Source organism: Silene latifolia, chromosome 1, assembly GCF_048544455.1.
Source record: "Silene latifolia isolate original U9 population chromosome 1, ASM4854445v1, whole genome shotgun sequence".
Taxonomy (NCBI): domain Eukaryota; kingdom Viridiplantae; phylum Streptophyta; class Magnoliopsida; order Caryophyllales; family Caryophyllaceae; genus Silene; species Silene latifolia.
The window spans coordinates 20,558,514-20,584,972 of NC_133526.1; the positions used below are offsets into that span (position 1 = coordinate 20,558,514).

General features: G+C 35.8%; 4 protein-coding genes and 1 long non-coding RNA gene across 5 annotated transcripts; all 5 read right to left on the reverse strand.

Annotated features, from left to right (window-relative positions):
• Positions 1 to 869: 869 nt before the first annotated feature.
• On the reverse strand, positions 870 to 1,891 carry LOC141655104 (uncharacterized). The gene is made up of 2 exons (XR_012548168.1): positions 1,326 to 1,891; positions 870 to 1,129 (listed from the first exon to the last, which is right to left on the reverse strand). It is a non-coding gene; the product is annotated as an uncharacterized LOC141655104 (long non-coding RNA).
• Positions 1,892 to 5,293: 3,402 nt separating this feature from the next.
• LOC141600983 (small ribosomal subunit protein uS4y-like) lies at positions 5,294 to 7,240 on the reverse strand. The gene is made up of 3 exons (XM_074421246.1): positions 7,060 to 7,240; positions 6,058 to 6,439; positions 5,294 to 5,644 (listed from the first exon to the last, which is right to left on the reverse strand). Exons 1-3 carry the CDS (start codon positions 7,085 to 7,087, stop codon positions 5,461 to 5,463), a joined length of 594 nt encoding a protein of 197 aa, XP_074277347.1. The 5' UTR covers positions 7,088 to 7,240; the 3' UTR covers positions 5,294 to 5,460.
• A 1,571-nt stretch (positions 7,241 to 8,811) lies between these two features.
• Positions 8,812 to 11,434, reverse strand: LOC141600989 (HVA22-like protein a). The gene is made up of 5 exons (XM_074421254.1): positions 11,113 to 11,434; positions 10,609 to 10,635; positions 10,130 to 10,252; positions 9,497 to 9,746; positions 8,812 to 9,292 (listed from the first exon to the last, which is right to left on the reverse strand). The coding sequence occupies exons 1-5, from the start codon at positions 11,175 to 11,177 to the stop codon at positions 9,227 to 9,229; spliced, it is 531 nt and encodes a 176-aa protein (XP_074277355.1). The 5' UTR covers positions 11,178 to 11,434; the 3' UTR covers positions 8,812 to 9,226.
• A 1,600-nt stretch (positions 11,435 to 13,034) lies between these two features.
• LOC141601006 (protein IRON-RELATED TRANSCRIPTION FACTOR 3-like) lies at positions 13,035 to 16,111 on the reverse strand. The gene is made up of 5 exons (XM_074421269.1): positions 15,908 to 16,111; positions 15,153 to 15,306; positions 14,338 to 14,456; positions 14,077 to 14,204; positions 13,035 to 13,626 (listed from the first exon to the last, which is right to left on the reverse strand). The coding sequence occupies exons 2-5, from the start codon at positions 15,230 to 15,232 to the stop codon at positions 13,228 to 13,230; spliced, it is 726 nt and encodes a 241-aa protein (XP_074277370.1). The 5' UTR covers positions 15,233 to 15,306; positions 15,908 to 16,111; the 3' UTR covers positions 13,035 to 13,227.
• Positions 16,112 to 21,582: 5,471 nt separating this feature from the next.
• Positions 21,583 to 25,801, reverse strand: LOC141600996 (NAP1-related protein 2-like). Its single transcript, XM_074421260.1, has 10 exons — positions 25,531 to 25,801; positions 23,622 to 23,744; positions 23,483 to 23,533; positions 23,263 to 23,334; positions 23,034 to 23,147; positions 22,883 to 22,944; positions 22,392 to 22,446; positions 22,242 to 22,298; positions 22,088 to 22,129; positions 21,583 to 21,889 (listed from the first exon to the last, which is right to left on the reverse strand). The coding sequence occupies exons 1-10, from the start codon at positions 25,648 to 25,650 to the stop codon at positions 21,833 to 21,835; spliced, it is 753 nt and encodes a 250-aa protein (XP_074277361.1). The 5' UTR covers positions 25,651 to 25,801; the 3' UTR covers positions 21,583 to 21,832.
• Positions 25,802 to 26,459: the final 658 nt, after the last annotated feature.

A 26,459-nucleotide genomic window follows, 5' to 3' on the forward strand; every position in this document is an offset into this window, starting at 1 on the left:
TGAGATAATCTCATAATCTTGAGTCGGTTGCAAAAGAGTAGATTGATGACAAAGAATGAATATTATAAAAATTTTGGAGAGACGGTCTTTCAATAGCGTTATTAAAAGACCTCTCACATGATGGATTGAGGAATACACTGAATTTCTTTTTTCCCTATTATGTGTCCCACTAAATTAATGAGAGATGGTCTCTCATAAGACCTACTGGATGAATATTACTCTCTCGATGACTTGTTTCTATAATTTGTTTACCTATTTCATTATGAATGTCTTGTCAATTATTTTCTTTTCTAGTTTGAGACTAATTTTGATTGACGATTTGATCTCCACCCTTAGTTTCGTCTATTTATCATCAAATAATTGACTCTCTCTTTTTCTCTTGATTTTTGTGTTAAATCCAAAAATAAACGAATAACTGAGACCGATGGAGTATTAGTTCAACACAAATTCTCATTTGTGACAGGCATATATGTCGCAAGCTTGCGACGGGTCAAATATTACCCATGTGGGGGTAGATAAGACAAGAACAAAATGCCTAAGGAATAGCAATCTGTTTTGTCTTTATCTACCCACATGGGTATTAGTTGACCCGTCACAAGCTTATAACGGATATATCTGTTACAAGAGAGACTTGCTGCTAGTTCAAAGGAACGTGGTAATAAAGAAGACTAATTAAGTAGTATATAATTATCCAGCGCACGTCCGTACCCTATACTATTAGTTCCACCGGCAATTAGCAGCTAGTGACGAAAGTACAAAACCCTACATGACAAAGAATGAATACCAACCAACAAGGAGGCATAGTGGATACTAGGTCCCCGACATCATCGACGACATATAACCTTAATCTTAAAATGATTTGCGCTCGGTTGACATGAAATCATTCTTTGATACCGTTACTGATCGGGAACAACACAATAAGATTTAATTAAGGCAACAATAGGTGGACAAGTAAAAAATATCAAGTAGTAGTTGATTGCATAAGTAAACTCCTAATTAATGCAGCTTGATCAGAGGTATCAGCTGTTGGTAACAGTTGAAACAGTCTCTCGCTCAACTCATCTACTTCTCTATGCAATCTCTTTATACAATTGCATGTATCTTCCAATACTCTTGATGCTTCTGATTCCTGAGTACGTTTTCATCCATATTTATAGTTAGTTAGTGACGTAAAGGCGAACTGATAATGGAATAAGGTAAACCATTAATCACATTATTATTGTATAATAATACCAATGTGGAGTAATTGATGTACTAGCACAAAACAGTATATTGAGAAACCGTCTCTTAGGAGATCTACGGTTAGTTAAAAGAGTGGATGTTACCTTGTTGGAGCCTTGAATAGTATGGAGCTCATGGAGAAGTAACTGCAGCTTGGAAATAAGATCTTGAATTTGATCATCTGAAGGTGCTCTTAAATTTGACATTTTTCTTAGCTATATATAAACTCAGCTTCTCTATTTTTGACTTGGATAAAGAATTAGGTCTAGCAGCTATGTCCTAGATAGCTAGTATTTTACGTATTAATGTAGGGTTCGGTTGCCTTTTAAAACGTTTACGATCGATATTTTTTATGGGTTTATTTAAAGGGAGCCAAACTTACAGGTGGGGGGTTTTGCTACGTAAAAGTCGTTACATGTACTTACTTCGGAGATGGTGATGGTTATTACAAGGGATGGTTTAGGACGGCATGAAATTATTTTTTAGACAAGTAATAAGTTCAATGAATTTTAAAACATGATGGTGAGTGGTGGTGGTGGACGACGGAAATGAGAAAAAGGGGATGATAGTCGAATATAAGATGGAATAAGAAATTGGAACATGGTAGTGGAACATAAGATTGAACACAAAATTGGGTCAGGTAATCCAACTCTTTTTTTTTTCTATCATGGAAAAGTTATTCACCTCCCTTTAACTACTGCATTATTCTCCTATGACCTTATGGGTAATGGTAGTTCCTTTATAGGCAAATTATATCCTACTCCCGGGGTGTAGGGAGCATGATACTCCCATAGGAGTTATAGAAAAGATAAAATAAAAAAAAATAGTTAATTACCCAGTACATGAATAACTACCCACTACTTATTCTACGTTTCTTTTTCTTTTGCAAATTACTCAACTTATCAATTTTAAAATCATATCAAATTCATCAAATTTATAGTTTCATCTAGTCGTACTTAAATTTGCGAAGTTAATAGTTCATAATCATTAAATTAAACCACCATATTCACCGAAATCAAAATGAATATAATAGGGTCATTGAGTGAATATGACATTAATCTCTCATATTCATCAAATTATACTATCGTATTCAATTCACTGAGTTCAAAGTGAATATGATAGTGTCTTATTGTGAATATGAGATTACATAATACATATTCATCAAATTACACTATCATATTCACTGAACTCAAAAAGAATATAATAGTGTCACATTTTGAATATGACATTCCATGATACATATTCATCAAATTACACAATCATATTCACTATAATAGTGTCATATGATGAATATGACCATCAAACTAAATTATCATATTCACTAAATTAAAAGTGAATATGATACTGCTATATGATGAATCACACTCCTAAAATCACAAAACTAACCATAAATAATGAGACAAAATATAAAAATTCATTCAATTAATACACTTACCTGTTGAGTTAGAAGATTATCAATCAGAATACAAATCTAAGAATACAAAACTAATAGGTTTAAATGAAATATAAAATAAAATTTTATGCACTATTCTTTTTGGAAGTATGAAAGATCTAGGTATAAAAGGGGAGGAAAAAGGGTTTATGGTAAGCGTTGTTAACTGCTTAATCATGTGAATGAATTTTTATCTTATTTATTTTATTTTTAATAGTGAGAGTAGGAAGTACCATACACCTGGGTGTATGGTATAAGAATTGCCTTTATATAGGTGATAATTCTACCTTCGATATTATCAAATAAAAGAGGTGGGTGAAGAGATAATATAGTCACTCATGAGCATTTAGATCAACTGAAAAGTGGTTGTTTTAATTTAATCAGTGTCTCGTGTTTAAGTCCTATGAATACAAACGTGTTTAAATTCCTAAGAAAGAGTTTAAGCGCCCTAGTGGTTATACCCGACTCAAATCCCGATTGAACCGAGCAGTCTACACCTAAAAAGAAAAGGAAAATGAAAGGGCGCCACCGGGTGACACCCAATTTGGGCGCCACCCTCTCACATGAGGTGAGTGCGGGCCCCTTCAATAAAGAATGCTTGTGAGAGAGTGGCACCCAATTTGGGCGTCACCCGGTGACGCCCTATCACTATCCAAAAGAAAAAGGTGATAATATAGTTGAAGTTTCTAATACAAGGGTCAAGATAATAAGTTGGAAACTTGGGAGTACAGAACAATTGCATGTTTGCATGTGAGAACCGTGTAGATAGAGTTAGCCAAAGTTGACCCGATTCGAGAAATATGACGTAGACATTTGAAATCCAACCCAACCCGAGATAAAATTGATAACTGATAACGATCCTTTTTGTCTTTGCCTAGCCCAAAATGGACTAGAGAAATAAGTAGTTTATAATCGGTACTTGAGAAATTATTGGGCCTGGTTATAAACAATTACAATTGCTTGTAATGATCACAAGAATTGTTCACCTAGAATTATCGATCAAAACTTGAAAATATAAAATCTCAGCTACCCCGTTTACGGTGTTACTTTTTCACATAACTTTTTCGCATACATTTTTTTCATATTATTTCCAAACTCTACCCTCCCCCCCAAAAAAACCTTGATTTTATCTTTTTTTTTCGTCTAAAACCTAATTCAATTTCACTTCAAATTTGTCAATTCAAACAAGTAAATACTTCGATTTATCAAAAATTTTCATTAATCTGCTTCGTATTGCACAAAATTGCAGTGCGAATAACTTAGATTGTTTTATGTGTTTGATTTAGGGTGCGATAAGACCGTATGTCCATAACGCAGTACACAATGGTCAACTTTCAATCAAATTATCATTCAATAGTTAATTGCTTGGCGAATTGATTTAGAGTACCATTTCTTTCGGAAAATTTATTTCATCACCAATTTAATATGAACAAAGTGGTGAGGACGAGTTGATTACCTGAGTACTTCGTATGTCCATATTGCTTGTTACTTTTTTTTTTTCAATTAATGAACTCTAACATACATGAGAGAAAATGGAAGATGAGAGTGGACGGGGACATGGTGGTGTGCGGGGCTGCGTGAAAGGTGGTTCGTTGATCGTGGTTGCGTGAAAGGTGGTTCGTTGGTGGAGTCGTGGTTGTGGTCGTTGGTTGAGGAAAGAGGTCGGTGTCTCAGGTCGTCTCTGGTCCGCCGGTCGCCGGCGAGATTGCTGGTGGTATGGGTGGTTGGTGCAGGTAGGGAAATGGAGGTGGAGCCAGTTCTGGGTCTTCTGGCGAGCGGGTGTTTGGTTATTTTAATTACGGAGTATAAATGTAGCATGAGAGGGAGGAGAGAAATTGAAAAAATGAAAGGGATAAGAAGGTAATTTGCGTATGTTAAAGAATAAAATGCGTATGTGAAAGAGCAATACCCTATGTTTATAATCCGACTTGATAGTCACCTAAAACAATCCGACCGACTTAACCAGTTACCGATGATGATCCAACACAATTATGGTCCGACATAACCTAAACCAACCCGAAGTCCAATGTTAACTTGACACAGTCACACAACCCATACATAATATGACCTCAGTCACCTGTCCCGCTTTAACCCAACTCAACCAGCCTAAGTAACTTTGATTGCCACCTCACATAGCAGTCAAATTTGGTAATTCTATTTATATAGGAATTGAGTGAGGGCAAGAGAAACTTAAAAGAGTACAGATCATCTACCGTCATGTTCTATCTTCATCTCCTTAATTATTAAACAACCATATTGACAAAATTGTTTATTTACTTGTTATCACAACGAAGAAACAGCTACCTACACTAGCATATGAGATTGGTAGCATTCCTCTAACGCCATACACTAGCATATGGAAGATTGGTAACACTACTCTTAACACATGAGACACTTGTAAACAGCTACCAACAGATTCACAACTTCACAGTTCACACAAGTGAGGTTGAACAACTTCAGGTCCTGTACTAGTTATCTTTATCTATCTACGAAGCCCAAAAGAACCTTAAGAGTAACTGTCTAAATAACAAGCAACTTTGACGCAAACTAAATAAATGCGTGATTTTTATGGGCAACGCCTTTAGTTCTAAATGTGGGCACTGGGCAGGCTTTAGAAGAGAAACTGTAATCACGCAAGGACTGAAAATGGCAAAAGCAAGCAGCATAAATTTTAGTCTTTCAAGTTCAAAACAAAGATGAAACAAAAGCCGCCATGCGAAACAAAACCATGTTCTCAAACTATAATAAGAAAGGAAAGTCTGGGTTGCCAACTAGAGCATACTTGTACTAGACTACTAGTTAAACGCTTAGTCCTCGTCCTCCTCATCTCCATCTCCTCCAGAAGCCTTCTTGGAAGCAGCCTTCTGGTTCTTTCGCTTCACTCTTCCAGGACGACCACCTCCAAATGGACTTGTAAGTGAGAAGTCAATGTGCTTCTGTGAGTCAACCCTGACCATGAATGATGGGACATTCACAACCTGCCTTCCAACCCTACACAGACATAATCACAGAAATGAATATAGAGGAAAATGCAATGAAACGATAGTGGTACTCAAACACTTGGCATGAAGCTTGTTTGCTCAGCAACAGACAGCAGTCACAGCACAATGATAGAAAAGCAGTAAAAGACTCTCGACTTGCTGTATTCATTTCTTGAGAACTCCAGAAAGTTAACATTCAATAAATTTGCAAAGCCAATTCCTAAATCTCAGAAATGCTAACACACAATGAAAAACACTTTAATACAAAAATGAGACGAGAATCATAACTTTGCCAAATTTTAACAATACCAACTAAGAATAATCCAGTAACATTCACAAACAAATCGTCATATGACAAAGTGTATATTAACTCGGGCATTAGAGAGAAACAGACTTAAATATGCAGAGCCAAGTATGAATTACCTGATGTGCTTTTGCTTGATAAGCACACGGGCATGGTGGATAGACTTGGCCATTCCAGATTTAAAGACTTGAGTCTGAAGACGGCGCTCAAGGAAGTTCTCAACAGTAAGAGCCAAGACAAAATCAAGCTTGTTCTGACCCTCTTCCAGCAGTCCATACCTGTTCATCCTACGAAGCAAAGCCTCACCCTCAAAGATACGACGAGGGTTCTTCTCATCAAGGGTTAGAAGGTGACGAGCAGCATTCCTGATACGACTCAACACATACTGAACCCTCCACAACTCCCTCTTGTTACGAAGACCATACTCTCCAACTAGCTTCAACTCAGCATCCAAACGCTCCTTCTCATAAGGACGTCGTGGCTTCTTAAAGGTCTTACCATCTATTCAAAACACAATATTCAATTCAGCAACAATCAAAATACATTCTTCACTCAACCAAAATATCCTACAGAATGTTTTCAAATTCCCATTTCCACAGACCTAAAATCTAGTACTCAAATCTAGTACTTCCGTCAACCAATCATTTATACATTATTTTATTCTTTGTGAGGCGTATTTTAATCAAAGGGAAACAAATGTCGGGACGGAGGGATTATTGAAAACGATAAACTACCAATTAGTGAACCATAATCATTATAATTAATATCTCACAGCAAATTCAAATAATATCAACGATTCAACGAATCAATCTATATACTTTAAAGCAACAACTTTTAGAGCGATATTACAGAGTTAAGATTTACGAAACGGTTTCGAGGGATATTAGAGAATCGAAACTGGAAGGGGATTAACAGCACAACAAAAGATCTACAACAATCAAAGCTCAAAACTTTAGAAAATCTGATTTGTTTTGTTAACATCAAACATAAGATGTATAAAAATGAAACCCTAGAACAAAAAAAACATAAAAATGGTGGAAGAATTTAAGAGATAAACAAAAGAAAACGATGAAACCTAAGAACAAGGGTAAAATGGTAAATAGAGGAAAGAAAGAGCATACAGTTGCGGAAAAAGTTGACGTGCACCATAGCTGTCCTGCTTCACTGAGATACGATTGTTCTCTCTCTAACTCTCTCTCTCTCTCTCTCTCTCTCTCTCTCTCTAAAGAATGTGTGTGAGATGAAAGGAGGAAGGCAGAGGAAGGAAGAGGGGGTGGTGATGAAGTATAAATGTTGAACCCTAGTTGCTCCCTCTCTTTGGGCCTTTAAACCCTATTTTTCACTTTGTTCTGGGCTATTTTTTAAACTTGCCCAATATGGTTTTGTCTATTGCCCCAAACTACCTCATACTTAAACCTCACCCAACCCGACCTTTTTTTTGGAGGGGTAAGAGTAGTAGTCAACTCTAGACCTGACAAACGGATCACTCGGGGTCGGGTTTAGGAGGCAAGTTTAGGTCACGTCCGTTCGGGTGTGTCATATTAGTAGGTTAGTTCTGATCAGATCGAATCATTTCGGGTGTGTTGGTCGGGTCATTTTCGAATCAAGCGGGTTGGGTCATTTTTGGGTTAATGATTAGGAGAAAAGTGAAGTTTTTGATTATTACCTATTTATTTTTTTGTTTTGATAATTGATTATTTATTTTTACTTAAATAATACTAAGCGGGCTTTCAAATTAGTCATTTTAAGTTTTTATATTGGTCATTTTCTGGTTAGGTGGGTTCAGATCAGGGTAAGTTACGGGTCAACGAAGCTCAGACCTCATGTCAATCGGGTCAATTCAAGTTTGGGGTCACATTCGAGTGCTTTAGATCAGGTCAACCTGTTCAGGTTAGGTCAATTGGGTCGGGTTGTTTTTGTCAAGTCGAGTCGAGTTAAGACTTGCAAATTTTGATCCATGGCACGATTGACCGAACCCTAACATGAGTTGGGCGCTGTTCTTTTTGGTTGATAGGAGCTTAACAAAACTGATCGAGCTGAATAGAGCTAAACTGAGGAGTTGTTTGGTTTCCTTCCTAAATCATGGGAAGTAGAACTTCCCTGTATTGCGTAAATGTGATGTTGTTTGGTTGCCCATTTCAGGGAATTAGAACTTCCCAAGGAACTTTAATTCATACATAATGTAGGAAATTGCTTACCTAACACAACCCACCCGGTAAGTGCAACTTTCCACATGAATTCACTTCCTGACAACCAAACAACATTTTTGCAATTCACATGAATTATAAAATCACATGAACTTAACTTCTTAGGAACTTCATCTCCGCATGGTGAATCAAACAACCCCTAAGAGTTAATTTGTGAAAAGATGGGCTAAGTAAACTAAAATTAGCAGAAATTAAGTCAGAAAGACATGCCCTTATTCAATAGGTAAATCCCCTTTATCTGTTGGGCCAAGATTCAGTTTGATTAAAAGTGAATATAAACAATAAGGATTATTAAAATATTAATATTTCTATATAAAATTTGAAGTAATAACTTAAAAAAAATTAATTTTTTATTAAACTTTTGAAATGGAAAAAAATGGTATCATAAACTTTTAGGCTGAGTCGGTTTGAGTTGCATATTTTGGGCTAGTTCAAGGGCCTTTAATTCATTTATGTTTGTATATTATTACCTTTCTATTTTAGTTTTGCGATGCTTTTGTCCATATTACATTGTTCAACCAGTTTTTGTTTTGTGAGGTGAACTAAGGCTGGGAGTACCGCTACCCAGTGACTTTGGCGGGTGGGGTCAAACGACTAAACGAGCCTCAGTCTTCCACTTTTCTGACCCATGGTAGCAATATAATGTCGACGACCTAGAAAAATTAGTTCACGAACGTCTAAAAGCTTTTAAACGATTATATTACACATTTACCAAGTACAAATTACAAGCTTTAAAATTTGTTACCACCAATACAACGCAAGATACGGGAAAAAAGACTTCTGGGCCGATGCATTCATCGGTAATGATCTAGTGCATGTAGTCATCAGTTGTAGACGACAGCATTTTGAAACTATAGCACAAGCAGTAATGCAGTATCAAAACTTTTATTTCCTTTCCTTGTATTTACCAGGAAAGTTCAGATATACTCACTGACAAGTGACTCAAGTTTAGTACAGTACTACGGTGATCCTAAACCGCTAACCTAAGCAAGACCAACTATAATACAACAGCATTGAACATGAAAATCAACATTAGATCAAACTGCAGCGAAGATAAAGATGCAGGAGTAGTAGATCTGAGTTAGTACTGATACTCATTCTCGAAAATTCCGTAATTAACCCTTGGCTTCATTTCCGTGTGTTCAGCCTACAGAGATAACCAAAAGTAGTTGGGTCAACTTAATTTCACAGAAAATCTTGTACATATATCTCACGAGTTGCATCGTTTGTAAGGGACATCACTCCCTATCAAAGATGCAATTTTAGTGAACTGAAATTTTAAATGAGAGCTTTAAGTTACGGACAACACAGAAATTAAAAGAAGATTAAACTGATTATGATTGCTTGTTACCTTGTCGATAATTTCACGAAGAGCACCAGTTCCATTCTCCTGAATGTATTTCTCAGCAGCTGTTATAATGTCATCTTTCTCACTGAAGGTAACCTTCTTTCTTGGGACATACCATACATTAACGGATTGTTTTTGCGCATTTACAAAGGTTGGCCTCACAAAATGTTCATAAACATATGCAGCTCCACTAAAGTATGGTATGACCAGCCAGCATGTCGCGATTAGCTTGGCATAGGACCAGATAGGGATCCTGTGCATCCAAACACATAGAAATAGTATCGTAAGTAAGATTTATGAGTCTTAGCCTGTTACTAGATGAGACTGAAAGAACAATGAGACAATATTAAGGAGTATAAAGACCGAGTTACATCCTAAATCTACCAAAGAGCTTTTTATGGCAAACGAATCAGGCTGATAGTTCAAGCACCATTACTGAGCAGTTTGTTCGAACGGGTATTAACTGTTTACTATCCAGACTCGGGAGTCAATATCAACAATCAGGCTGATAGTCCTCCGAATTTGATAGAGATTTAGGCTTCCACTAGTAACAAACACATTTATCTTCATACCAACGCTTATAATCACGTAGAATAAAGTGTAGAACAGAAAAAAGAGCAATACAGGGAATCTCACCATTCAATTACTTTTGCAAAAGTGAGCTCAAAAAGAGTTATAAGAGAATATAGAACCCAGTAGGTAAGCCATTGTTGATCATCAATAGGAGACTTGGTTTCAATAGCTTTGATTGATGCATACCTATCAAAATTCCAAATAATATTAAAAAAAAATCCTTGAAAGTCACCTAAGGTATAAGGGTACAAGATAATCTGCAAGATTTACGCAATTTTATAATCTGATTATTAGTGAGAAGATTAACATCTATGATAACTATTGACTGGGACGGAGAGAGTAATCTATAATTTAGCGAGAAGATTAACATTTCAAGTTCCTATGTCAGTTTCATATCCTAAGCATTACATATTACTCCCTGTGTCTCAGCCAATAGTTAGCATGGTTTCGTGACTCGATCTAAGACATAACTTAAGTGGAAGTGAAGTTATATAGGAGTACAAAGAAAAGAAAGACAAAGAGGGCCTTAGAATTTTACTTACAGGGGATAAACAAGACTCACCACAGGCCTGCAACAAACACAAATGATCCCAAATTTCAGTTACAAACATAACTTAAACTATTTATCAACATATAAAGCAATTGTAACTACTACTACTACTACCAGGATTCGATGTTTTTGAGGTCGGAGAAAGTCAAATGTACGTAACCTTACCCTTGAACCTCACCAAACCAATGCATAAACAGATTTATAGAAATACCCACAAACGGAAAACCCAATGTAATTCAATAAACTTGCTGAAGATTTAAAATCAAACAAAACCCATCAATCTAAGCAAGAAACTGAAACAAAGTTTAAATCTTTTACTAATATATAAAATCCGGGTTCCTAGATTTTCAACAGTTAGGCCATCCTTTTAACAACTTCGTTTCAATTATTTGTTTAACTTTTGATTAAAATAGGCTTCACAAAGAATTAATAGTAAACAAATAATTGAGAGGGATAGAGTAATAGATAAAGGTAGGGAAAATGAAGAGGTACAAACCCAGCAAGAACATCAAAGTTCTGTAGCACCACTTTGAGAAAAGCAGTACCTCCATTTCCTCCCATATCTGGAGAATATTGATCTCAATTCTCAAACAACAAAACAACAAATGTAAATTTGCAAATACAAGAAGTTGATTTGTGATGTGAAGATAAGTGTAGTAAAGTAAGGGTTTCTGTCAGTAAAGTAAATAACAGGTCCACACTGATTTTGAGGCAGAAGTTTTTGTGAAATATAGGGAAGGCAAAAGAATGTGGGTAAAGCTGGGGAATTATTGGGGGTAAGAAAAAGCTAGTATCCCGTATAATTATTGTGTAATACCGTCTTAAAATAGTGAAACGATCTTATTTATCATTTGGTTTCTTTTAGAAGATCATGTTAAGTGTAAATGTAAAACTGGTTAAGTGGTCAAGTATTATTCTTTGTACATAAATTGGACAAGTTTATTGTCATTTCCTTGGGCAAATTTTCATTTGTGACTAGACATTTTTTGTCATAAATTTATGACCTCTCAAGCTCTCACAAGCTGCAAGTGAAAGAGGGGTTGTGAGAGGTCTTTACAAGCAATATTTGCTAATTTACTTGATTCGCTTCATGTTTAAGGCGAATATACCGGTGTTAAAACAATAATTTGTGTTTATATGTAAATATGTAATTGAGTGTGGAATAATAACCGTCTATGTTTTTCTCTCTCTCTTTTTTTTCGCAAATGCTTGACTAAGAAGTTTATTCTATTCTCATAGGCATGAATGGAACTTCTGACCTCATAATTAAGGATGTGGTCAGCAACCGTCACACAAAACCCATTTGATTATAAAAGGTCTTTATTTGAACTTTAAAGCCCGTATAACAATTTATAAATAGACAATAGCAAGGTGGTAAAGGACCACAGTCACCAGTCACCACAGCAAACATAGAAACCGAGCTTAGGTCACTGCCGACTTGTCCATAGGTCACCATCAAACAAGGGACAGCCAACCATTCTAAATCATCATATTTAATCGAGATCGTCTTATAATGAGTAGTTTTTTACTTTAGTAAAATCCAAATTTTAACACCGTCAGCATATTTATTTTTAGGACACGATAGAGATCTACTAGATTAGCTGATAAAGTAACGGGCTAACAAGTAGTAAGAGTCATATTGAATAGTACAGGGCAGTCAGTATACATGTTTATTGATGCACCTAGCTATCATTTACTTGTTTAAGATCGTTTTAATTTAAGACAACTCTCACACTCGATTAAAATAGCTAGAGTTAAAAATAAAAGGAAGTTGTGAGAGGTCACCGACCGTGATTGATGAGTCAACTACGTATTATAGTAGCTGACAATATTTTTGTGTTATTTAAAATACACCTTCCTCTCCTTGAATGGAGCAGGTTACAGGTGTGTGCGCTCTAGTTGTACGTGTAATAGTATGAATGCCTGGGATGTAAACTCAGCATTGTCAGGCGTCACCAAACTGATTTCAGCTAAACTGATCTCTTCTCAACACAAACAATTTATCAAACGAGATTTGTGATGTAATTGGCACAACTGTACACACATAGTTTTGACGTTCTCTATTTCAATTGGTTTTACGATGATATCTCGGCAGACTTGTGAACGCAGCATGTTATGTACTTGTCGTGGTCAGACATGGGTTGTACCGGAGTTAGACTTTGGATATAGACTCGAACTATCAGCGCACTGCTACGTACAAAGTGTTTACAGGAAAAGAACAAATGCAATGTATATGCGTGCACTGGGTGTGACTCGTGACTTTGTGAGCGTAGTTTATGGGAGCCCTACAGATAGCTCTTATATCACTGTATATTGGTTAGGTGTGATATCAAAGTCCGATGTTGGGACTCTTAGAGATGTCATACAATGTTCAGGGCAACGGAAGTATACTTGCATGTACAGAGACATCGTCAGTGATTTTACTATGTACCCTTCTTACCTTTGAAAAAAGAACAAAAGTGAATATAAGAGAATCTGATTCAACTCAGAACTCAAGAATTTACATTCCTATAATAGATGCTTAAAAGTTAAAACTGTGAATTCCTATACAAAGATGGGGGACTGAACTACATGATATTACATCTATCTTTCTGAATGATTGCAAAAGAATCTAAACATTTTGGTCTGTTGCATCTGTATTGCACTTCAATGTCGAATAAGTCGATTCTGGTTGCTTGGAGAGCAGATGCAACGGCCAGGAGTCTTCTGGTGTAGGATATCTAGGGCGAGGTTTTCGCACTGGAACTACTTGGTTTGGGGAAACGAGTTTTCCAAGTGTGTCTAATTCGGGATTTATAGGGATGACGTATAAGGGTCCAAGAATTGGTGGTTGCTGTGTTGAAGGATCAGTAGGGGACGGTTGGGGAAGACTGGGCCAACATTCTGGAGGCGTTACGTTCAGATTAGGCTGAGATAAGGCCAGCTTTTCTTCTAATTCACTCTGCATACTCTTGATTTGCACCTCGAGAGCAAAATTCTCTTCTTTCAGCTCGTTCTTTTCTACTGTGACCTGGTTAAACATCAACATTAGAACTTATAAGCAAACTTGAGCAACTTTTTTTTTTTTCTTTTTTCGAGTCTATCTCATTAGTGAGGCTTTTGTGAGACCGTCTTAATATGCAACCAACATAAATAATCTCTAAAATTTAACATCCCTCGTTTATTCATGGGTAATTAGGAGACTCCAGCTGCTGGCGAGACAGTCTCGTACAAGCATTTGTGTAACGATACCAGAGGTTTTTTTTTATGTTTTTGCCCTTAACTACTTGCAAGAGTTGCAACTGATCGACATGTTGATACACTAATAAACATACATCGACCTGGAATCTAAAATATAACATCAATATTTGCGAGGTAAAAGGGGAAGAATATTTGACAAGAACATGAATCATGATCATCAAATGGTAAGATTCCATATGACGAGTCAGAAAGCATCATTAACGAAAATCTGTGAGCTTACATAATGAGATTCGGATAACAAAGTAACGTTCTCCTTTCTGAGGCTTTGAATCTGAGAAACCATATCCTTCAGAAGCCGGATTGTCTCATTTAGTATAGAGGCCTTCCCATTGTTCTGCTCACTTAATTCTGCATAGGAATAAGGCACGTATTCATGAAAATTGCACTATAAAAACACGAACAATTGTACTCCAGGTGGTGTTTAGTCAATTGTTTATCCGTCGGGGACGGTTGGAGAGCACAAGTTAGAAAGCAAAATTACCAAGAAGGCTACCCAGTTTTGTGAAAAGCTCGTTAAATTGCTCACGCTTCAATTTTTCTCTTTCAGACTTCAAAACCCTTTTTGGCACTTTACCACGCTTCTTTTTGTTAGGCTGAGACCTGCGAATGAAAAAGACTTGTATTCAGAAGGAAATCATCTAAGTTCTGACTATATGGAAACTCAAATGTTGACACGAGAAGCAAAAAAACGAGACATAATTCAAGTTTTCTCAACAAATCCTAATCAAACCTTTCTTTCATTGCAAAATTTACAATGATGCATACATGTTAATCCTAAGTATCATCCCTACGAGTAATAGTTCAAATCCGTAACTATTACCCTTACGGAATTAACGCCAATGATCCAAAATTTCGAAGTATGACAAGATACTTCTATTATATACATATTTGCAGTCATTGCATCACCCACGCTATCATACCTCAACCCAATGTTGAATTTTATGATTAAAATGCCTATAAACAGACCCATATCTATTGAAGTTTAATACTCAGTCTGTCTCATCAGATAATTCATGGTTGTTTTTAGATCGACAATTTATGAAAACACATGCAAGAGGGGCAGGAAGTCCAGCACCCATTCCTGAAAAAGCCGTAAAGTATTGGATGAGATTTGGTGGAATAGGGGAGTATATAGCAAGGGGAGGGGCATCTTATGCACCAAATTTACAGTTACTTCATCACAATCACGATTACACAAATGGATTACTACTTCGCAGATGATCTTCATGACCATTTCTACAGCAAAAAAATGCAGCATTTCTATACAAGACTATTTACTGAAATTAAGATACTCACCCATCATTAATAGCATCCTCCGGCGCATCACCCTCATTAACAAGGCAATCGATATCATCATCCACAACTTCCAAACCCATTACTCGTATTTAATATGGATGATTAACTATGAAAACCCCAAGATTATCAAAGTAACTGCAAAACTAGGCATACCCTGTAAATCAAATGAAACCCAATCAGAAAAATAAGATGACAAATTCAATTTTCTACTTAATCCCTAAAAAATCACATTTGTCTGAAATCATCAAAATTCATCAAAATATTAGTCTGAAATCATAAATCAAGAAACTTTACACCTCCACCATTACATCCGATACAAAATTCATCAAAATATCCTTGAAATAAGGATATGTACACAGAAATACTTGTATAAAGCGGCTTTTGGTAACTACGGATCAATTGTTTGCCTTTTTGCTATTTTAATCGAAGGTAAACAAATGATTAGACTGACAAAGGTAGTTGGGATTCGTTTTACACAATATTAGCATAAAACCGCCTTACGGGTTACGACTAATTGATGCATTGAACCCATTTACCTTAAATTTGATAGTTAGCAAACCAATAAAGTTAATTTGAGATAGAAACAAATAAATTGAGCAAAACCCATGAATAAACTAAAACTACAAAAGCTTAAGAGCTCAAAATAATCAAATTATCAAAATCAAGCAACACTATCATTGTATCATAATCATACGTACAATAATAATAATTAAGCAAAAGAAAGAAGAGGGAATTATTAAAGACATATAGTATACCTGATTAATTATGGATAAATGGAGGAGTAGAAATGGTGAAGAATAAAATAAAAAGGAAATATAAATAAAGAGAGGAAGGGAAGAAATGAAAGGACAAAGAAAGGAAAGGCGTGTGGTGGGAACAAGGGAAGAGCGTGGCGTAGGAAAGCTAGACGTGAGTTTTCACTATTCTATGTCATCCCTCTCCACTTCCGGAGTGTGCCTAGTTTCTTTTCTTTTACTTCCCGTATATTTATTCAATAAGTCTTGCTTGTGACGAGTCGGATCTTGTGACGGGTATTTTGTGAGTGAAAATGGGTAGAGGGGACAAGGTGGACATCCAGCCCATGTGTTCCTTCTCTCACCTCCTATGGGTTTTTTATGAGACAATATGGTACCCGTCTCTTGTTTGTGACGGATACCCTCCGTCACAAATAAGAATTTGTGATATTTTTTTGATGACTTTCGTTTGTACATTCGTACGGTTGTAGTACTACTCCTAAAACGGACACGGATACGACATAGACATATGACACAGTATCTCATCAAATTTAAGACACGAGATTCATTATTTAAATTTAATAAAATATATATTTATAGTTATAATTAACGCACTATTTTATTTTTGTAAAAATATTTGATATTAAATTTAAATAATTGAAGCTAAAATTTGACTTTAAGTGTAATTTATTCTCATTTTCCACTCCAATTCATCTTTTAATCAATCTATTTCAATCTTTTAACATTTCATTCCTGGTTTATAGGTATCCGACACATTTAGGCATGTTCGCGTGTGTCTGACGAGTGTTGTGTCCGACACGGGACGACTGTTTATTGTTTAAGAGGAGTGTCCATGTAACCTAGGTTTTCGGTTGCTAAATTTTCCAGGTTTATCGAATCAGTTTCGGACTTTCGGTGGTATTGGATCACGTTTGCACCTTCACAGTTATCCTACTTGTTACACATCATTTCCAACCATTGACTTGTAGTTGTACCCCTATTTTTACTTAGAATACGACAACTACTAATTCTCATACGAACTTCATTGCATACCATAGAAACCAGCACTTGGGGCCTGATGATCATCAATACTATATATTAATTCCAGAAATCAAGGGACTTTAATGTAATTAAAGAAAGTTATACAAATTAAGTATACTATATAGTTGTAAATCAATAGCACCGTGTGATGGACCCGATTAAAGGATCTCAATGCAAATATTATTTAGTTTGGGTTAAAATTAAATTATATAAAAGTTTGGTAATTTTCCTAAACATGGTCAATTTCCTTAAAATAAAATAATTAATTAAGATGATCAATTTCCTTAAAATAAAATAATTAATTAAGGTGGTCAATTTCAAGGAGACTAAAAGAAAGAAATGCTTGGTAATTTTCCTAAATATTTATAGAGGACTAGAAGATGGTAATTTCCTTAAAATAAAATAATTAATTAGTATAAACATGCACACTTATTCTATTAATTATTATCATAAAATTATATATTAAATTTAAAACCTATGCAATTTTATTAAACTTTATTATAGTTTATTAGATGTATAAAGATATTAATTATTTAACATACAAAAATATAATATAAGTAGGTTATAAATAATTCAAGTTAGATTTCATAATATATAATATTGCATAATTCTTTCTATTTGATTTAATGCATATAATATGTAATATATTTATATAAATATATAATCCTCTTAAAATTGTAGTATTTCATCAGTAAAGAAAAGAATTGTAGTAACATTGGGTATAGTTATATGATAGTAATCACTCATTTGAATAATAAAAGTAACAATATTATCAGCAAAATTAGTGAAAGTGGTAGAAATAACGGGAGTAGTGAAATAATCAATATTAATGCGGCAATAGTGAAAGTAACAATAATTACGGCGGGAGTAATGAAATTATCAATATTAATACTGCAGTAGTGACAGTAACAATAACTACGGCGGGAGTAGTGAAAGTAACAATGATTACGGGTAAGTAGTGAAATGTTATTACTATTGTTTCATTAATAAGAGTAAAATATTAATAGCGAGAGTAGTGAATTTGTCTCAAAATTTATTTCATCGTAATTTTAGGACATATCATAGTAAAATATATTAATGATAAATTTATGGGTTATGCAACTTTAAGTAATTTTATTTAATTAAAAAAAAATTTAATGGTAAGTAGAGGTAGCCCGGGCGAAGCCGGGCACCAATACTAGTACTAATTCTAATTTGCTTCTATTTCTGCACCACTATAACTGGACCATCAAACTTGCTAACACCGCAGCTACAACTTTCTTCTTGCACATATAGAATGAACTCTCCACTTTAGCCACGGGTCAATGCATTCCTGACATTGCACCAGCTGCCCACCAGGTCTCTGCACTTGCTGCTGTAAGCACACTTCAAAAATAAATGCACACAAGTGATACAAATTGCTCTGAATGATTTGCATTCTCTGAAACCTGTCCTGTGTTAATAAACAGTCAGTCTCCTCAATAAGCCTCAGCTATGTATACCATACCCCTATTTGATATTGTATTCCAATCCAGGCATTCCCCTATGTCCACCAAACATGAATTGTTTTTTTTTTTTTTTTTTTTTGAAGAAACCCATGAGGGTACTAATTCATTGAACGAAAATCAGCATACATCGCAGCAGCAGCCGAGGGTGGCAACCCCGAAGTCCAATCACGTCTACCTAGCACATTCGGCTCATAGTGTGCCAAAAAATGCGCCACATAATTGCCAGTTCTACGAACAAAAGTCCAAGCAATAGAATCAAAATCATTACATAAAAACCGAATATCGTCTATAACTAGAAAATAATCATTTCGCCCCTCCTTGCTGCTCCTAATGTCTTCGATAAGCTGTAAACAGTCACTCTCCATAACAATATGACGATGGTTACGCCTCTTTGCTTCTTGCAAGCCTTCAAGGACTATAACAACATGAATTGTTTTGAAACAACTTTAATTTGACATATTTTGGGCCAACCCCAACTACTATTGATATTAGGTTCATAGTCCTTACAAACACAAATTTCAAAATGTCTCTCCTTTTATGAAAGCACTCTGTGAGGGATTGATAATATTAGGCAAAATATCCCTAAGCCTATCACATAACACCTTAGATAAGCATTTGTAAATGATGTTGCAACATGTTATAAGGGTCTGAATTGCATTACATTTTCAGGGATTTCCACCTTGGGTGCTAAGGTAATGATACAGTTTCAACAGTTTCCCTTTGGTATAAACATCTCTTATAACACCAGCTACCTCCTTTCCCACACTATGCCAAGCATCCTTGAAAAACTGGTTGTTGTACCCATTTGGTCCAGGGGCCTTGTTTCCAGATATATCAAACATGGCATTCTTAATTTATTGGACAGAGATAGGAGCTAACAAACTAGCTCTATGCTTCTCAGTAAGGCACTTACTCAATTTAACAACATTCTGATTTACGTGTGACACCTCTTTTGACTCCCCTAATAAATATTTATAAAACTCCTCAAAGGCATTCTTAATGTCTTCATTAGTGGAACAAATTTGTTGTCTCATGTCCTTAACCAGATGAACCTTTGTTTCCTTTTAATAGTAGAGTGAAAGTAGGCAATGTTCTCATCACCCTCTTTCACCCATGCCATTTTAGCTTTTTTTAATTCAGGAACATGTTCCTTGCTTTCAATAAATCCCTAGCTCAGTTGCACAAGATCTCTCAGCATGATACAACTTTTCATTCTAAGGAATTCTGCATCAGTTGAGTTTGAAACCCCTTGAGAGCCAATTCAGTAACATTTGTAAGATTTTCAATGTCACTAAATTGCTCCCTATTCAGTTTCTTAAGCACTCCCTTCAAATGCTTTAATTTAGAAACCACCCTTAACTTCAATGTTCCACCCGTTACTCACAATATCATCAAAGACCTTAGCAAGAGACCACATATTGAAGTATTTGAATGCAGTGGCTTCCTACTCTGACTTTAAAATTAATTAAATAAGGACAGTGATCAAATAAACCCTTTAGGAAAAAGTTCGCGAAACTCTCAAGGAACATATGGTCAGGGAGAAAATTTTCCGGATAAAAAAATTGAGTATTTCGGGCAAAAGGTCATTGGTGCCTGGTATTCCTTATAGTGAAAACGTTTGTCATTGGTGCTTCACCGACCTCTCTTGTAAACTCCGGTAGTGGCTCGATCTACCTGTCTCCGGTCATGTTTCTAAAGAAGGCGAACGAGTAGCGACTCTTCCCTTCCTGCCTAAATATTATGTGTGTTGCACTCTTTAGTTTGTTGTTGCTCAACACCTTTTACAAGTGAAAAATAATAGTGAAAAACAATATTACCTTAATGACTCAAGGACTGCCGCAAATGCGGGTAACGGGTAAGGTTATGGGATGTACACAACCTCACCTTATGGGTTAGCAAGACAGAGCAGATGCCTCTCGATGACCCTAAAATGAAAATTGCTTCAAGAAGTATATAGAACGGCGACTATATGACATAAAAAGAAACACAACCAACGATTTTGGCATACACGTCTAAAACACGTTTTCCATCCAATTCATCAAACTGTTTTTGCACCCTATCATTTAGTCAGACAACTATGTTCAACACAGAAAAGAATAAAAGAATGGAAAACCGATAAACATTAAGAAGCTAAGGAAATACATGAGAGCACAAACTCATTCCTGTCATCAGAGTTAGAAGGTTGCTTGAAATAACCAGTAGGAAGGGGAGCATCTGGAGCTGGACTATACTTGATCTCTTCTCCTTCTTTCCGGGCACTCAAAAAACGTCTTGGGCACATCTATGGCAGTCCAATACACTGATTCATTGAAGCAATTCATAAGGTGGTCCGAGTATTGCAGGGGACTATCAACACATACGGATACTTTTCAGTTATGATGGTATGGCCGGAGCACATTTCTGTTTTCTGTTTTGTGCGTTTAACGTCGTTTTGCTATCGGGTGTATTGGAATTTATCAATGTGTTATGCTGAACATACATGAAAACGTATTTTGACTCTTTTTGTGTGTACACGAGGGGCAAAGCCCCGGAAATTAACTAATGACTAAACGAAGAAAAGAAACTCCTAAAATGTCGTCGTGATGGATCAGAGTTCCACTGGAGGAGCGTCTATAATAATAATAATAATAATAATAATAGTAATATTTGAAGACGAATGGACTCAATTTTAAATATATCCTCTACTGATTTCTCAAAATATAAGAGTACAAAACTGAAGATATTGGCAACTACCGGTCATTTGATTTATTGGCAGCTCCCCATCATTTGATTGGAATGAAATTTAGAATGGGTAAACTTGATTATATGAATCATAAAAAGTAGAAACAGATAAAACCCACTCGTCTGTCAAGAACATCAATACCAGTGATACCGTCCAACCAACGCCACCACCCCACAAGTCATCACTTCCCCCTCTCTTTAACCCTTACCTCCAAAGGATTCACCAGGCCTTAAGGTGCCACTTAGGTGACATCTATGGCTTATGACGAGGAAGTTACTAATGTATTTTACACACAATTTCAAAACTAAGGTCTAAATCAACAACAATCAACCATAGATATCATATAAAAACCATACAAATGTGAAGGTGACATTGGTTTGCACTTTTGTTTGATCTATTCAATCTGGGTATAAAAAAAAGGCAACTACACACTTGCAATGAAGTTCTTCAAGCAAAAGGATCATCATCATCATCATCAAAGGTGTCCACAGTAAAATATTAAGCACCACAATAGATTTAACCACAGGTAACAACATCAAAGAAAGAGTCGCATATCATGCATTCGCTAATTCAACACCATCCCATAACTAGTGAACCGCTTTACAGAAAAGAACTATAAAGATCAAAACCAGGTAAAACCAAAATCAACCTTGAATAGAATTTGCAAATAAAGGGTGATTTACTAGGTCACTACATTTACTCGTCATCTTCCCCTTCCTCCTCATCGTCGTCTTCATCAGACCCACCTTGTTCCTGTAAAAGTTGAACCAAACAAATAAGCTTCACAACATCAGTTTCAAGCTGGGTAGTTTCGGGTAGGGTCTAGGCCTGCTTCATGTTATTTCGAATTTAGTTTGGATTTGTTTTGGCAGATCTATTTTGTTCAAAAATAGAACTCGAGGCATAATCAATCTGCCATTAGAAAAGAAAAGTAGAGAATCATCACAATACCTCTCCATCTTCGTCTCCGTCAAATTCCTCCTCGTCAGCATCCTAGGATAAACATCAACACTTGAGCGATTACAGTAGTGTAAAGGTATACACAGATTAAATAGTAAAAAAAAATGGGCGTTGGAAAAAATGAAATCTCAGTTGTGAAAATTACATTATTGAAGTATGTCAGCGGGTTGGGCCATAGATCCTCCTTGATAATTTCCGCAACCTGCAATATTACATCCAATCAGCTATAAATGGGCAGTCCCTAGAGAAAGGCAATTATGCTTTATTTCAGTTACTGTTAAACAATCATATTTACCTCATCATTGATTTCATCATCGCTTTGTGGTATTTCACTGAACCAGGTGAAGAAGCTGCGAAAGCCAAGAATAATTAATTTTTGGGTTTTTGAACATAACTCATACAGGATTAGCAGGCAACATATAAGTGTGTAACTGAATCTAAAAACGACTAGAAATCACAGTGAGGCTTGCCTTCTCCAGTACAAAGCAAATAAAGACTAATTTTAGAGCAACAGTCACGTAAATCATGCTTGTGAGGTGTGACTGTGAAAAGTGAAATTGATCTACAGTTAACAAAAAAATAGCCAAAAACAAAATAAAATATATATCAGCTGCCCAATTACTAATGCAACCAGACATCCAAATAGTCCTATTTACACAGCTAATTAAGATAGCCATTTTCACAATTAACTGACAGCATAACATTTTCAGTGAGTAAATTTGCAGCATCTCATTATATCTACGATGGAACAGGAATAGACCCATATGTCATAGGGTGAAAATATACCTTTCCTCCAAAAGAGTTCTCTTGTTGCCTTTCTTATCGTTCTCAACACCATTTGGAATTCCCTAAACATTTTCAAGTCACCGAAGTCAATTTCCACGAAAACATAAGAATCAACTAAGGTCATTTTGAATAGCATAAAGAAAATCATTACCATGCCTTCTTTCCACTTGATAGAAGTAGCTGAGACGTTTGTAGTTCCTTCATCGAGGAAGGTGAAGGTCTTGGTGAGTTTTGAGTTTTCAAAATAAGGATTCGTACTGAAGTTCTGGCATCAATAAACAGCAAAATTATCAGTTTTTACAACATCAATGCTGTCTAAACAGAATTGGGCTTCTGAAGAAACTTTGGCAGACTGGTAACATTTGTACAAAACCACTTACAAAACTAATAGAGTATCCTGATTTCACGTCCTTAGAATCCTCCACCTCAATAGAAGTTAAGTGCTTGAAAATCTAGTAAGATAAAATGAGGTATGTCACACATAAGCAAAAATGCATCCTCTTGTAAATGCTGGTGTAAAATTAAGCAGTCATAATTTATAGTCTTACAGGAATATAAACAAGGCCTTTCAATTTAGAATGAAGTGAAACAATAAGTTACCTTGTGATCTTCATCAGTCAAGAGTTCACTAAGAGCAGGATGACTAAGAAACTGTAGAGCAAAAACAGCAACGTAAATATCGTATCTAAATCTAACTTCTTATGAAAGACAGCTCATGCCAATTTGATAAACAACTTACAGCAGTCAACCAGAAGTCAGGAATGGCCTTTACGATCTCATTTCGCTTGTCATAAACCGGCTTACGTATCTCATTATACTTCTTTTCTACTTCCAGAACTTCATCGCTTGCCTTTTCATTAATCTAGAACAGTAGATTCAGGCACCATCAGCATTAGGAGGTTTGTATCGTACCTCACAATAGAAGCAACAATATTCATATAACATTGAAAACTTTTATTACACTTTATACTGTTTTTGCACATATCAATCCTGAATGCTGACACAATCTTTTTAGATTTTCTCTATTAAATTATTTCAAGTGCTAATAACCTATCATATGATAAATGTCTTTCATATCATCCATAAAGCAAAAATACTATTAACTGTTTTACAGCTAGATACTCATTACATCAATTATCATGTTAAAATGTAGGAATCTTCTGTAAATATAACACATAGGCCCTCAATTTAAGGTCATTCCGAGATGCATATTTCTTAAACATTCAACGAACAAGGTTGCAATAGCATGCTTCACTAACCGCAAAAATTCAAATGAGCTCGTTTCTAAATTCTAAGAACCCGTACACATAAATAATCGATAAACACTGGATACTTGACAGTTTAATCTTGACACACTAATGACATTAAAATTTAAAGTTAATAGAAAACTTAATGCATTGAAATTCTTAATCTAAGGTTTTATGTGATTTGATTTAGGAAACGACCTACGAACATCAGCCACTATTGCATAGTAACAGGCCACAGGCCACTCATTAATGACCACCTTGATTAATTAGGACTAGTAGAGTAAAGCCTCGATTTAGCATCTATATACCATTTCCAAACACAAGTTACAATAACTACCAAACTGCCAATCTATTGACTGGAAGAACAAAATTGGTAAAGGCCAGTATTCTTACGTCATAGTCATTAATTGATGACACTTCCCCTGTATTCCGTTACACAATGATAGTACAGAGAATGTTTTCAAGCTACATTTGTCAGATTTTCTCCCATCAATAACACAATGAAAGTATTCCGTAAGGGCTGGTATTCTTACATCATTCATTAATTGATGACACTTCCCCTTTATTCCATAAAACAACGATGGTACATAAAAGGGTTTCAAGCTACAATTCTCAGATTGTCTCCCATCAATAACACAATGAAAGTATTCCGTAAAGGCCGGCATTCTTACATGTTATTCATTAATTGAAGACACTTCCCCTGTATTCCATAACACGACAATAGTACAAAGAATGTTTTCAAGCTACATTTCTCAGATTTTCTCCCATCAATAACACCACAAAAGTACTCAAAGTCAAGTTCCCTCACTTTTGCCCCAAGTGGCGAGAAATTACAAATTATAATTTTGTAAACCGGATTCGTTTAGTAACCGAGTTTTGCTTCAATGGGTTGTGGTATGTGTGTATAAGATCCACTCTACACAATGTAGAAACCGCCTTACATAAGTTTTCTATCTAATCCAACAAAACAACACCAATTTCCATTAAATTCCATCCCCCAAAAATGTAATTCAGAACCGGCGCAATTTCCAACTGGATTTCTACAAATCCAACTCCAGAACATCGACAAATCGACATGCATAGCAACACAAATGCTCTATACCCAACCACAAATAATCAGGAACACAAAAAAAAAAAAAAAAAACGAGAAGAACATTTAAGATTTCATCAAACAACAAATCTATGAAATTTTTCAAGCAAACGAAAAACTTCAAAGAAAAAACAAAACAAAGCGATCGAATATTTCGGGGTTTCCAGCAATAATCTCAACTATCCATCATCAAAAATCACAAACCCAGAAAAAATCAACAACAAAAACCAACATATACACTATTACACACAAATAAACAAAGCTTTTTTCACCAAAAATGCAAAAACGAAAAAAGGAAGAGGAAATGAAACCTTTTCGAGTTCATCCTGGATTTCCTGAAGTTTTTCAATAGAGAGAACAAGGTCACCATCGATCTCGGTGGTTTCTTCGTCGTTGGCCTTCAATTTCTTGTCTTTGGGTTCGGCAACCATTGTTGAAGATTTGGGGATTTTTTTGATTTCTCTCTCCTCCGAAAAACCCTAGAATTGGATTTGCTAAAACCCTAGAGGCCCCGCTCTCTTTTTAAGGCAGAGTTTAAGAGCCAACAACGGAAAGATGTTTACTCTTACGTTTTGTTATGTTTGGTTGGAAATTACATGGTTTTGTTTGGATTGTTGCCCATGTGGCATGTGCCATCTTGGGTAATTGTTTTGATGTAGGGTAAAATAAAAGTAGTTAATGAGATTGTGACACGTGTATATTTTAAGGGTGTTTTTGTCATTTAAAGAATGAAGGTAAGAGTGGCGGTTAGGTCGCAAGCAGCTCGACTCTACAGCACGATCCAAGGTCAAGTACGACTCACTTAATTATGGGTTGGGTAGGCCCATGACATAATGGGCGTGTGCCGGGTTGGTGAGGATGTATAATAAGGTTCATGCACGAGTCACCATGATAAGCTAGTTGATAGCCCATTGACATGTTCAATTAACCGTTGGTACAACCCGATTTACACGATCAGTTTGACCCAATTAACACGATTTGGTTGCCAAGTCCTGTTATAGCCTACTAAGCCTATTGTAACTTATGATTATTTGAGTATTTGGCCCTGTTTTTTCTGGCTTTTTAGAGTGAATCAATCAATCAATCAATCAATGGAGTCAATCAAATCGAATCGAGCAATCGAATCAATGGAGTTGAATCAATCGAATGGAGCTGAATGATCAATCGAATCAATAAGAAGAAATGAATCGAATAAAAAGTCAATTGAGTCAATCGAATCGAAATAATCATAATAATAATA